At 40.0% G+C, this 14,068-nt stretch overlaps 1 protein-coding gene across 1 annotated transcript; it reads right to left on the bottom strand.

Moving 5' to 3' along the window:
- Nucleotides 1-2,396: 2,396 nt before the first annotated feature.
- Nucleotides 2,397-9,857, bottom strand: GPR151 (G protein-coupled receptor 151). Its single transcript, XM_089673012.1, has one exon. The coding sequence runs from the start codon at nt 9,827-9,829 to the stop codon at nt 8,555-8,557; it is 1,275 nt and encodes a 424-aa protein (XP_089529138.1). The 5' UTR covers nt 9,830-9,857; the 3' UTR covers nt 2,397-8,554.
- Nucleotides 9,858-14,068: the final 4,211 nt, after the last annotated feature.

Here is a 14,068-nt window from a genome sequence, read left to right as displayed (position 1 = left end):
CTCCTTGCACACTGGACTTTTTAATAATGCTGGTAACGTTAGCTGTGTAAAATCACTTTAAAAACGTGATTTTTTTCAGGGGTTTTTTTGGTTTTGTTTTTAGTGTTTTTGCATTAGCATTTAGTGGTGTTTTTTCATGTTTGTGGGTTTTTTTTTTACCAGAATAAAAAAACTTTTTTTGCTCAAAAAAAGTCCAAAATGCTGGTTTGACGCATTTTACAGCGTTTTTCAGTGTTAGAGCGTTTTTACAGCTAAAAACTCACTAGTTCCCACTAGTTCTGGGTTTTTTTTCCAGCCAAGAAATGCCCCTGCCAAAAAACGCTGATTACAGCCTATGTGTGCATGGACACATAGGATAACATGCTGGGGCGTTTACTGGCTGTAGAGGAAAAAATATCAAAAGCCAAAAATCAGCCGCTGTAAAAAGGTCCAGTGTGCATGAGGATTTAATATTTGCAAATCTGCTGAAAACAATTCTCAAAGACACCTGAAAAAAAGCTTGAAAAGCTCAGCTTAGTGTGAATGGAGCCTTAACCTCCCTGGCGGTATTCCCGAGTGTAGCTCGGGGTAAAATTTCAGTACCAAAAGCGGTAACCCCGAGCTACACTCGGGCTTACCATGCAGCGTTGCACAGGGATTCCCTGCAGCGCTTACCTTGTCCTTCGCTCCCACGATGTGTCCCCTGCAGCGTCTCCGGCCGATGCCAGCATCCGGCTTCCGTGTTCCGATCCCTGTGACATGGGGACGTAAGGGCATCGGAACCGGCGGCAAATTTGAAAATTTTAAAAAATGTAATTTTTTTAAAAACGATTATTACATAGTAAAACATTGCTGTTTCAAAGCATTTCAAATATATTTTGTCCCTACTGCTTTGTCCTGTGCCCTGCCTGCATTTTGTCTATTCTTTCTGCCTGGAAACTTAGAAAAGTCCATGGCGTCCAAAAAGTGTCCCTTTAGGTCAAAAGTGGTTTTAGAGCAGCTAGAGAACAGCAATAGTAAATCAGTACCACTTGCAGAATTGAGTGATAATGATTCGTGGGGAAATTCGTCATCAGACACTGAAAACGATTTTGCGACTTTGCTCAGTGATGTGCGAACTTGGCGCTATATTTCAAATTTCAGTGTTTTTGGTTTGCTTATATTATTGAATTAAATTTATTATTGTTATTTTTTATGATTATTTATTAAATTATAATTTATGATTTCGTGTTTCAAGTTTTATCATATCCGGAATGTTTACTAGACTCTTGTTCGGACAGATTTCAGTGAGTTATTCCTAAATTACAGGCCTACAATAAAAAAAATACATATTTCCATGCAAAGAAATGGTACCGCGTTCAGCACCAAAAATCTGAAATAATCATACTGCTAGGGAGATTAATATTTAAAGGAACTCTCACTTAAATCCTATAAAGATGCCAGCAGGTGTAAACTGCAATATATCTGCAGGTTCCTGCACTTACCTGCAGCAGCTTTCAGTGCCTCTGCTTAGCCCAAATGCCAGGCAATTTTGATAGGGTAAAGCTGTGATGCTTCCTTATAGTGGCACTTCTTCCCATTGATTCCTATTGGCACTAAGGCCACTCATCGTCAGCGTTGTTCCATAGGATTGTATCCGGGTGGGAGACGGGGCAATCCCCCAAATTATCTGAAGTGTCACACTTTGCCTGTTTAGAGCAGCATGGCATTCACATTGCGGGAGCGATGAAAACTGCTACAGGTATTCTCTAGGTGACTACACTTTTTATTTTTAGGTGACAGACTCTTTGCATCTTTTACAACTGCTTAGTGAATTAAACTTGTTTTTACTATTGCTTGTTGTGCAGATCGATTCAATAGTTGAAGTTTCTGACCCAAGACAATTATGCAGATTTTCCTGATATGCATACTTGTCCTGGGTCAGTTTCTCAAAGTGTGGAAGGCATTGGTTCAGTAAAATGCCTAGGTAAGTAACATATTTAAAATGTTAATTTCTTTATGACTGATTTATCTCAAGAGATACCCATTGGTATAATCTGGATATGATGTCAGAAACACCTGTATTTTGCTTCGAGGATCAGATTATGAAAACTGGGCTACTCTTTTACTTTGGTCTTCATGTGCAATACAGTATTTCATGCTTTGAGACATTTTAATTATGTTTCCACTTTTTTCCCTGCAAAAAACTTCCAAAATGAATCACAAATTCTAAAAATAACCTGTCTTTGCCAATCAAAGCCAGGTATACAGTGATGACAAGATTGACAGGAAGCCTTATGAAAGATAAGAATGTATAGCTGCTTGTTCTGAATAATGTTACTGTGCACAATCTTCAAGGAAACAAGATAACATTCTACACTGAATTATTTAATAAAATCGCCCTTTGGAGTGAATTAGAAAAGTACAGAAACAGAGAATAATACAATTCACATATGCTTTATTCAGAATATATATTGGGCAAATGCAGCACAGCACCAACCATCACTTTATACAGGTCTGATCAACTAATTTGGTCACACATAAAAATCTATTCAAACTTGTACAATGTCTGCTTTATTAGGTTTTATCATATGTCAGGGTTATGTCCAGAAAAGTCAATGTTCAGTGTTTAAAGTAGAACTATAGGCAAAACTTATTTTCATTTTTGGATAGAGTAAGGAAGGGGTTATAACCTCTGTCGGTTTTTTAATTGTCATCTGTGTTAAACTGGGGAGATTTATCTTCTCTTCTTGTTCTATAGCTTAAACAGGAAGCAATAAGAAATCCCTGCAAATTAAGGGAATCAATTGCACCTCTAGGTCACCAGAACTGGTGTCCCCATTGGAAAATTTACCATCTAACTTTTCTGGGGATACAATTTGGGTTTTTGTTTTTCTTTCACTTTTCATTATAATGGTAAACAGGACATATAGAGAGGGTGAATCCCCCTAATGAGGGCACAGACTGCAATAAAAAACGCTATTTAAATCCATCTCCACTCTATCCAGAACTAAATAAAAATTGCCTTTATTTACATTTAAAGTTGAAGTCTGGTTTCTGTGTTACAGCTTGACTGGCACAGCAAGTTTTACCTTAGAAAAAGAAATAGGAAACCTCTGAACAAGTATTAAGGCTGCCATTGCTTGACCCCTTTCCCCCTTCTAAAGATGCTAGTTGCTTGACTCTCATGCTTCAATCCTTTTCAAAGTCACAGACCCTAAAAAAGGTTTGCTCTTCTCACACTCATTATTTGCATACTTATTCCTTTAAAGATCTGTGCAATTTCAACTGTTAAAGGGTATATATAGTCATTTTTTTCGTTTTGGATAGACTAGGGCGGAGTTTCTCAACCTTTTTTTGTGAAACAGTTTTCAGGTTTCAGGGAGCTAAAACGTTACTCCAAATCACAGTATATTAGCGTGATAAATACATTGTAGCTATAATATTTTTGCCATGCCCCTCTGTACATTTAAAAAAAAAATCAGTAATTAAATGAAGTGAACTTAATATTAATGGCCAGAAAAGAAAGGCGGGCATTGTAGTACTTCCCTAACATTGATGATCAATGTTTACCTTGGTGGTCAGTAAAAAAAGAACCTTCTTGCATTAATGGTCAATGGGAGAGGGCCCTTCAGATTGGTTATTAGTGGTAGAAGACAGCTAAAAACATCATTGCTAGCAGTGGCTACTTACCTAAGATGAAATGAAAGGCTCTACTGGTCCCACACCAATGTTCAGACAAGTAAAATTGGTGCCGTAACTATGCTGGCACTAACATGCAGGAGATATGTCCACAACTGCAATGAATCCCTACCCACCTCTGGTGGAACCCTACGTGAAATTACTAAAATTACTTTTTTTTTTTTTCTTTGCAATCTGTGTTCCATTGGGAAGATTTTCCTTCACATCCTGTCCCAAAGACACAACAGAGGAAGTCTCAACAAAATGAGGGAAATTTTCTTCACAGCTGTCATAGGAATAGGCGCCCTATTGATTTACCTCTTTTTCTGTGGACTCTACCATTTTAGATTTCTTGTCATTTTTTGTTTTTAGTGATAATGGACACTTTTAAATTTAAGGACAGAGAGAGTAAATGTCCCAAACAGACACAGACAAGAAAACCTAACAGGGATTCTATTTCTTCCACACACTTAAAACAAGAGACCTGTGCTGCCGCATAAAAGCTGGTCTGCATGCATCTTCGCAGGAATCATTTGCAGATTCCAGTGCTTGTCTGGTACAAATATATGCAATAAAGTCCAAAAAACAGGTCCACATTGCTCTCCGCTCAATCAAAAATTTTCTTTGTAGATATCAAAAGCACAATGAATGCAGATATTAAGATAATGAGCCGTGGCACATTTTGCACCTTCTGGTTAATATATTAAACCTTCAGTCAATCAGGAAGCCAGTTTTTGGACTCCTTCCATTCACTATCCAAAACTTAAAAAAACAAACAAACAAGGATTTTATACGTCCACAAATGGTGTACCACACACCTAAGCATCTCAATGGAGAACAATCAGTCCATGGTCCCAAATAGATAGCATTAGGCACAATAATGATGCAACACTCGCTCTTGTTTTATTTTTAAAATAGCAATATTGTTGCAAAGCAAAATACATATTAACTTTGTAACAATATTGCTACTGATAACTAAAATGAAAGAAGAGTGCTGTAACATTATGGTCTCTATTAATATACACACACTCATATGAAAATGTAAGTACATCCTAACTTTTTCAACATTTAAACAGGCAAAGATTAGATATTGGTTCAAATATTGCCTACACATAAAGGTGATATAAACTGCTAGAAAAAAAAACCTAATGGAACACTTTTTAATCAGAGTATAGTAACAAGTCAGTTAAACTCCTGGGATATTGATCTGGTCAGTTAAGTAGCAGAGGGGGTTTTTAATCAGTTTCAGATGCTTTAGTGTTAATGAAATTAACAACAGGTACACTAGATGGGCAACAATGAGACAGCCTCAAAACAGGAATGGTTTTAAAGGTGGAGGCCACTGACATTGTTTCCCTACTCATCTTTTCTGACTGTTTTCCACTAGTTTTGCATTTGGCTAGGGTCAATGTCAATACTAGTAGCATGAGGCGATACCTGGACCCTACAGAGGTTTCACAAGCAGTCCAACTCCTCCAAGATGGCACATCAATACGTGCCATTGCCAGAAGGAGCTGGACAGGACCATAGAAGGTCCTTAACCCATCAGCAGGACCAGTATCTGCTTCTTTGTGCAAGGAGGAACAGGATGAGCACTGCCAGAGCCCTACAAAATGACCTCCAGTAGGCCACTTGTGTGAATTTCTCGGACCAAACAATTAGAAACAGACTTCATGTGGGTGGCCTGAGGGCCCGATGTCCTCTAGTGGGCCCTGTGATCACTGCCCGGCACCATAGAGCTTGATTGGCATTTGCAATTGAACACCAGAATTGGCCGGTCTGCCACTTGCACCCTGTGCTTTTCACAGATGAGAGCAGGTTCACCCTGAGCACATGTGACAGATGTGAAAGGGTCTGGAGAAGCTGTGGAGAACATTATGCTGCCTGTAACATTGTTCAGCATGACCGTTTTGGTGGTGGGGAGGCATATTCATGGAGGGGCGCACAGACCTCTACAGGCTAGACAATGGCACCCTAACTGCCATGAGGTATCGGGATGAAATCCTTGGACCCATTTTCAGACCCAACACTGGTGCAGTGGATCCTGGGTTCCTCCTGGTGCACGAAAATGCCCTGTCTCATGTGGTGAGAGAATGCAGGCAGTTTCTGGAGGATGAAGGAATTCATACCAGTGAATGGCCCCCATGCTCGCTTGATCTAAATCCAATAGAACATTCTTGGATATTATGTTTCAGTCCATCCTACACCACCAGGTTGCACCTTAGATTGTCCAGATCAGCGATGCCCTGGCCCAGATCTGGGAGGAAATACCCCAGGACACCATCCGTTGTCTCATTAGGAGCATGCCCCGATGTTGTCAGGCATACATACAAGCATGTGGAGGCCATACAAACTACTGAGTACCATTTTCAGTTGCTGCAATAAAATTTCAGCAAAATGGACTGGCCTGCTGCATCATTTTTCCACTTTGATTTTCAGGGTGTCTTTGAATTCAGTCCTCAGTAGGTTGATAATTTTCTTTTCCATCAAAGGATGGGACATCCTTACGTTCCTAACACATTACCCAGTCCATTTCAGTATAGATATCCAGCATGATATTTTTCCCCATCGAGATATGATATGTTTTCAAAGTGTTCGTTCAATTTTTTTGAGTAGTGTATTTTAACAAATAACACAACTGAAAAAAAACAAACAAAAAAAATGCGGATTTGTCATATGAAAAAGGAAACACACCCTACATTTAGCACCACTTTAAATTAATGAAATTTTAATCTGATGTTACAGATTAATTGCTAATGATTATAACCACCTTAGGGTGTACTCCGATAGAACTTTTCTTTCAACATTCGGAGTCAAATTGCATGCATCTACAATCATAAAAAGATTGCACCAATAATTATTTAAGCTTGTAAAAAAGCCTTTACTGTCCAAAAAGACCATGAGAGCAAGACTGCAGGCCTTCTGGAACAATGTGCTGTGGACTGATCAGAGTTTTGAGTTTTTTTCGTTACAGTAACAGTACACATGTGCCAAAAATCTAAGACATCTTTTCAGGAAAAGAATCTGGTTGGTGGAATGAAAGAATGGTGTTGAAAATGTTGTTTGGGAATATTTTGCTGCTTCAGGGCCTGGGCTGCCTACAGTATTGTAGTCAACTATACATTCTGTATTCTACATTCTGCTATCAAGTGTGCTTGATAAAAATATGAGGACATTTTTGTACAAGTTGCACTTCAACTGGAATGTTTTTTTCAACATGCTAATGATCCAAAGCATACTAACAAATTGATGAAAGAATAGATCAAGAAAAGGAGTAGAATGTTAAAGAATTGCCAACTCAAATCACTGATTTGGTTCCTATCCTTTTAAAATTTAGCAGGAGGATTTTGAATCTGACAGTTCATGCACAAACTTCTTGCAAATTATAGAATTTTGGTCAACTATTTGGATGTTGATGTTAGAGATGTTATTGATCAGTTATACAAAATGTCTACAATGAGTCATTTATGCCAAAGGGCAATACTCTGATCCAAGAGTATACTTTTATAACTTTTTTTTAATAAAAGTAAACAATTATATCTAATTCTATTGTTGTTTAATAAATTATTGTAAAGGCAAATTGTTCTTGTATTTTAATTTAAGTATATCACCTGTATGTGTTTGAATAAAGATCTGTGTTTTTATTCAAATATGTTGAAAGCAAACAATTTCCTTGTGGATATGTAGTGTGTGTGAATATATATATATATATATTCACACACACACTACATACCCACAAGGAAATTGTGTGTATGTGTATGTTATGATCAGGATTTATGTGTTTAACACTTGAATAATGAACATTCTGCTGCATGACCTATACATCTTCTGTATTGTTCACACATTTTCCTGTTGTGAAATATACGTAAAGTATTTTTTACTGTGGGTTAAACTGGACCCTTTCTATACTTTTTAATCAACAAAGAGTACAGAGAATGGTTTTCACATTGCTGAATGACAAATTGTAACTAATAGTTTTAGTTTACCTTTACAGGAAAAAAAATAACTGTATACCCTCCCCAACCCCTGGATCTCTGCTGTACTTACCTCCAGGATTTTTTACCACAGCCTCAGCCAGTCCAGTGGTCTGGGGATATGAAATCCTCACTCTTCTCCTCTTCTCTGTGCAGCACCTTCAGGATGGGTGCGATCAATTCTGCTTGGTCAGCACTGTCACAGTGAAACCTGGTCCATCCTAGAAGCACTGCATGGAAAAGTGCAGGACTTTCAAATCCCGAACCGCTATACTGTTGCTGCTGCTGCTTTGTAATCCTAGAGGTAGGTACAGCAAGAGAAAGGGGGGGGGGTGCAATTGCTTAGACTTCCTGACATTACTTTTCCTCCTCAGTTTGGTGCTCTGTCTGACTTACATTTGTTGTCAATTTGTTCACTTCAGAAATAAATCCTATGTGTCCCCCACAACTGAGATGCCTTTTTCCATGAGTGCTTGAGCACATCAGTGATAACATGTATCTGAAATAAAAACTTTTTTGTTTTATAACAATATAAAAATATTAGGAATGCTTTCAATCCCCACCAGGTTTTTTGTGTCGCTTTATGGAGATTTCCCTTCTAATGAAACAACAGAAAAGTGAAAAAAACATCCCTAAAGTGTTGAGAAAACAGCTGTGGCAAGAACAGATTTACCTCTTATTCTGTTCCTTAGAAAGCCATGATATTTAGGATCTATCATACATTTTGTCCCAATGACAACGGTTTACCAGGACTGGGAGGCAATAAAACCTGACAGAGGCTCTAATCCTTTCACACACTATCCAAGTCAGAAAAAAAAAAACATTGGCTGTACCTTTAAACTAATTTACAAATAAATGGCACTGTAAATTACTGTAGGATGCAGTTGAGATGTACAAGTCCTGATGGACTTGGAGCTGGTCAATCAGTCAAGTCAATATTCTTAAAGTTTTGTGCTGGACTTGGGCACCTCTGTTCCTTGTTCCTGATGCTCCCATGGGATCGGGTCATTGCTTTGTTCAGCTGGATCTGATTCTCGTTCATGCCAAAACTGCTCCACATCTGGAAAGACTGGGTTTTCCTTGCTGTCTTGGCTTCCAAAATTTTGCTGAGAGTTTGACTGTTCTACTTGGCCAATAGTCGCAGGTTGCTCAGAAGATTCAGCATCTGGAAGAGTGGAGTCTGCTATGCCCTCAGAATTCAATGCCCCTTGATCCTGAACATCATGGTCATTTAAAGATTTTTTGGAAGTCAGACGTTTCCAAACATCCTTGAAGCCTTCCTTAAAGTCTTCTGACATGACCAAAAAGATCAGAGGATTTACACAAGAGGTAGAGAACATGAGGATCTGGGCCAAAGTCACAAAGGCTTGGGGTGGTGATGGACCATTGGCTGGCTTGTGCCAAATCCAAAGCCAGGAAACCCATTCTGGAAGCCATAGGATGGAAAAGGTGATGGTGACATTCAGTAACATCAAGGTGAGCCTTCTGGATCTTATCTGGTTTCTAAGATTTTGAGTTTTAGTCCCCCTGTGTTGGCACTGCTTATAGGCTCTCCAAAAATTAAAGAAGGCAAGGGTAAATGGGATACAGTAGACAAAGATTGGGTAAAGTTTCACGAAGATGGCCATTATCTCTTGTGCCTGTGCTGGTATGTCCATGAGACAGATGAAGGAGCTCTTGATTTGTCTGGCATCGGTGAAGAACCATTCGGGCAGGGGCAGCACCGCAGCTACCAGCCAGATACACATCAGCACCGCAAAGATGGTGACATGTCCTATGTTGACCTGTTTGGCAGGATTGCTGGCGTACATGAAGCAGGCTCTTGCTGCTATAGCGATGGTGAGACTTTTGGAAGACATACAGGTGTGTGTAAACCAATCTGCCGTCTTACACACAAACCAACCCAAGTTTAAGCTGGACCTAGAATAAGCCGCGGCTCTAAAGGGCACCGAGAACATCAGCAGGAGCAGGTCGGAGAGGTTGACATTCAGGATCAGAGAGTGGATCAAGGAGGGTTTGGATTTTCTGGCATTGTGAAGAAGAACTGCGATCACACACACATTCCCTACTAGTCCCAATAAACAGATTACTATCAGAAGGATGGGAATGACTAAAGTCCAGTCATCAGCATCCAGAGGTAGGAAGCCTCCGGCGTACAGCGTCTGCTTGGGGAAGGAGCTGTTCGTGGTGCTGACATTGCCTTGGAGCTGCTCCATCTCCCGATCAAGTGAAGGGACCGGTCCGCTGAGACTGCCAGGGGCTGCGAATGAGGCTGGGAGAACACCAGTGGGGACTGTAAAAGCCACTGGGGACCGCCTCCTACATTCACTGTGATTGACAGCCAGAGCACCCACGACGCCTCTTATTACAAGTGGAATTACCATCTTATTAATTTAGGACTTTGCTATAACTTATCTGGATGAATAACTAGATATTTATTGGCACAATGTACACAAAGATACCTCACATTATCTATTCATTTGTAATGGTAACTAACAATCACTACTCATGTGTATCTGTCATAGAATAAACATAATGTTTATACGCATTAAAATCGCAAATACAGCCATGGCCAAACGTTTGGAGAATGACGCAAGTATTCATTTTCACAAAGTCTGTTGCTTCAGTGTTTTTAGATCTTTTTTGTCAGATGTTACTATGGTATACTGAAGTATAATTACAAGCATTTCATAAGTGTCAAAGGCTTTTATTGATAATTACATGAGGTTTATGCAAAGAGTCAGTATTTGCAGTGTTGACCCTTCTCTTTCAAGACCTCTGCAATTGCCTAGACTGTAAGCTCCAAGGAGCAGGACCCTCCTAACCCTCTTGTATTGAACTGTATTGTTGCTGTATTGTCTCCTGTTATATTGTAAAGAACTGAGCAAACTGTTGGTGCTATATAAATCCTGTATAATAATACTCTTAGATTGTAAGCTCCAAGGAGCAGGGCCCTTCTATCCCTCTTGTATTGAACTGTATTGTTGCTGTATTGTCTCCTGTTATATTGTAAAGAACTGAGCAAACTGTTGGTGCTATATAAATCCTATATAATAATACTCTTAGATTGTAAGCTCCAAGGAGCAGGGCCCTTCTATCCCTCTTGTATTGAACTGTATTGTTGCTGTATTGTCTCCCGTTATTATTATTATACAGTATTTATAAAGCGCCAATAGTTCGCTCAGCGCTGTACATTACAAAGGGGGACAGAACATGTGACAGAACAATACCAATACAATGCAAAACATGAGGGGATTGAGGGCCCTGCTCTTTCGAGCTTACAATCTAGTTATATTGTAAAGCTCTGAGCAAACTGTTGGCGCTATATATATCCTGAATAATAATAATAATAATTGCCTGGGCATGCTGTCGATCAACTTATGGGCCACATCCTGACTGATGGCAGCCTATTCTTGCATGATCAATGTTTGGAGTTTGTCAAAATTTGTGGGGGTTTTTTTGTTCACCCACCTCTTGAGGATTTGACCACAAGTTATCAGTGGGATTAAGGTCTGGGGAGTTTCCTGGCATTGGACACAACATTTTGATGTTTTGTTCCCCAAGCCACTTAGTTATCACTTTTGCCTCATGGCAAGGTGCTCCATCATGCTGGAAAAGGCATTGTTCATCACCAAACTGTTCTTGGATGGTTGGGAGAAGTTGCTGTTGGAGGATGTTTTTGCACCATTCTTTATTCATGGCTTTGTTCTTAGACAAAATTGTGAGTGAGTCCTCTCCCTTGGCTGAGTAGCAACCCCACTCATGAATTGTCTCAGGATGCTTTACTGTTGGCATAACACTGGACTGATGGTAGCGCTAACCTTTTCTTCTCTGGAGAAGTTTTTTTCCGGATGCCCCAAACAATCAGAAAGGGAATTCATCAGAGAAAATGACTTTACCCCAGTTCTTAGCAGTCCAATCCCTGTACCTTTGCAGAATACCAGTCTGTCCCTGATGTTTTTCCTGGAGAGAAGTGGCTTCTTTGCTGCCCAGGCCATCTTCCAAAATTCTTCACCTCACTCTGCGTGCAGATGCACTCACACTTGCCTGCTACCATTCCTGAGCAAGCTCTACACTGGTGGTGCCTCGATCCCGCAGCTGAATCAGTTTTAGAAGATGGTCCTGGACTTTCTTGGGTTCCCTGAAGCCTTTTTCACAACAATTGAACCTCTCTCCTTGAAGTTCTTGATGATCTGATAAATGGCTAATTTAGGTGCAATCTTAGCAGCAATATCCTTGCCTGTGAATCCCTATTTGTGCAAAGCAATGATGACTGCATGTGTTTCCTTGCAGGTAACCATGGTTAACAGAGGAAGAACAATGATTTTCAGCACCACCCTCCTTTTAAAGCTTCCAGTCTGTTATTTTAACTCAATCAGCATGACAGAGTGATCTCCAGCCTTGTCTTCATCAACACTGACACCTGTGTCAACGAGAGAATCACTGACATGATGTCAGCTGGTCCTTTTGTAGCAGGGCTGAAATGCAGTGGACATTTTTTGGGGGGATTAAGTTAATTTTCATATCAAAGAGGGACTTGGCAATTTACATATACTCCAGAATGTTATGAGGAGTGATCAGATGAATTGCAATTAATTGCAATCATAAAAACTGACACAACAGACTTTGTGAAAATTATTATTTGTGTCACTCTCAAAACTTTTGGTCATGGCTGTATTAGGACACTTTCTGGAGTCCACCTACTCAGATGGGGAACGGTCCGTTGATCCCCACTGAGCAGGCGGATGATAGGTCCATGTTCGCTTCGCTTGTGCAGAGCAGACAAGGACACAGCCTGATGTTCTCCATGGGTGGTCGGATGTAAATGGAATGCCTGTCCATTTACATCCGACTGTCATACGATTCACAAAAAACAGATGGATGTTGGATCAGTTCCTCATCAGTCTAGCGCAGTGTTTCTCAAATGTTCCAGTCAAGCCATTCTTTAAAGTTATGAACAACATTGAGGCACCCTTTAAAATTATGGACTCAAGGCAACCCATTCTAAAATGTAAAAAACTATTCTAATAGTTTTACCTAATGCAGCAACACCCACATATGTATTACACCCAATGTTAGAGGGGATTTTGTTCTTCCAAAGCAAATACACTTTTGCACACTGATACTGAATAGTATTCCAATGTTTCTCCCTCAGTTTCTCTCTATCACTCAGCTAATTTGACCCCATTACTGACACAGAGGGGCAGGAAAAGGTCAAACAAGGATGCCATGTAGGCAACCAACATCTTCCATATCAACTGATGATTTGTTTGGTTGTAAGGACGCCAACAGCTAGAAGGTTGTAATGGTGCACAATAAAAACCTATGACTTTGTGTAACTAAAAGGCAGGCTTGATCCACCTGCTGGCTTGTATAAAATATTTGGGCAATTTTTAGGCATTTTGCCTAGGTACCCATGAAGAAACTTCAAGGCACCCCAGGGTGCCTGAGCACCCTGGTTGAAAAAGGCTGGTCTAACAGATTGGATCTGATGCAGGTGGGCATAAACAGACACATGTCCATTTATATCTGCTTCCCCATAGAGAACAATGGATGGTCCAATTGGGTCCACCTGAAAAACTGACAGGCAGACCCAATTGGTCCACCCATGTGAAAGGAGCCTAAGAGCTTGAGGAATGAGGCAAACTGCTCTGGGTTTGGGTTGGCAAACTTAAAATCGATTAAAATGAATCAGAATGCCATTTTCTAGGCTAACACACAAAGGGTTGTAAAACAATACCATCTGGGGTGGGCACTACTACCCTGGGGAACATGTACCAATGCAAACAAATGTAAAAAAAAATAATATTCAGTCCAAGGCAGAGATTTTTTAAAGCACTGATATACACAACAGAAAAAAAGTGTTTTAAATTGCCATCAATTTACATCTCCTTGCTGATGTCTTTAAAAAAAGGCACACCGACCCTGATAAAGGCTCTTCAAAATACATAGCAGACCCTTACGTAATTTTGGGGGCCTTTCAAGGAGTCTGTGTGCCTTTTTTTTTTAAAGATGCTAATAAAATGTAATTTACCAGAAAATTATAGAATAAGTTAACCTTTGGAACATGTAACATGTTCCAGCTCCTGCCTCCTCTCTCCCCTGATCCCCCTTCCCCATGTCAGCAGGCAATGGATCTTCTCCTCGCACCCGTTTTCAGAATTTAAAAACAGTGCGGCTTTGTGGGGCTCTGCCCACACAGCTGAATCATTCATTCCCAGAGTTCTGTGACTGAATGAATTACATCTACTATCACCCTCTGCAGCAGACAACTTATAGTTCTCAATGAACTGCAAAGGTGCTGGTGAGGGTTCTCATAGACCATTGATTCTTCCTTCTAATTAGTAATTGCCTACAGTGTCTACGCATTGAACTGGTGATCTGCTGATCGCGGGTGCAGTGCCTTACAGGATGCAGTGTAAAAAAAAAATTTTGCAAAAAGATGTGCATTTATT

The sequence above is a fragment of the Staurois parvus genome, unplaced genomic scaffold (genome assembly GCF_062004578.1).
Source record: "Staurois parvus isolate SC_StPar_1 unplaced genomic scaffold, SC_StPar_1.0 ptg000133l, whole genome shotgun sequence".
Classification (NCBI taxonomy): Eukaryota; Metazoa; Chordata; class Amphibia; order Anura; family Ranidae; genus Staurois; species Staurois parvus.
This window is presented reverse-complemented; position numbering and strand designations above follow the sequence as displayed.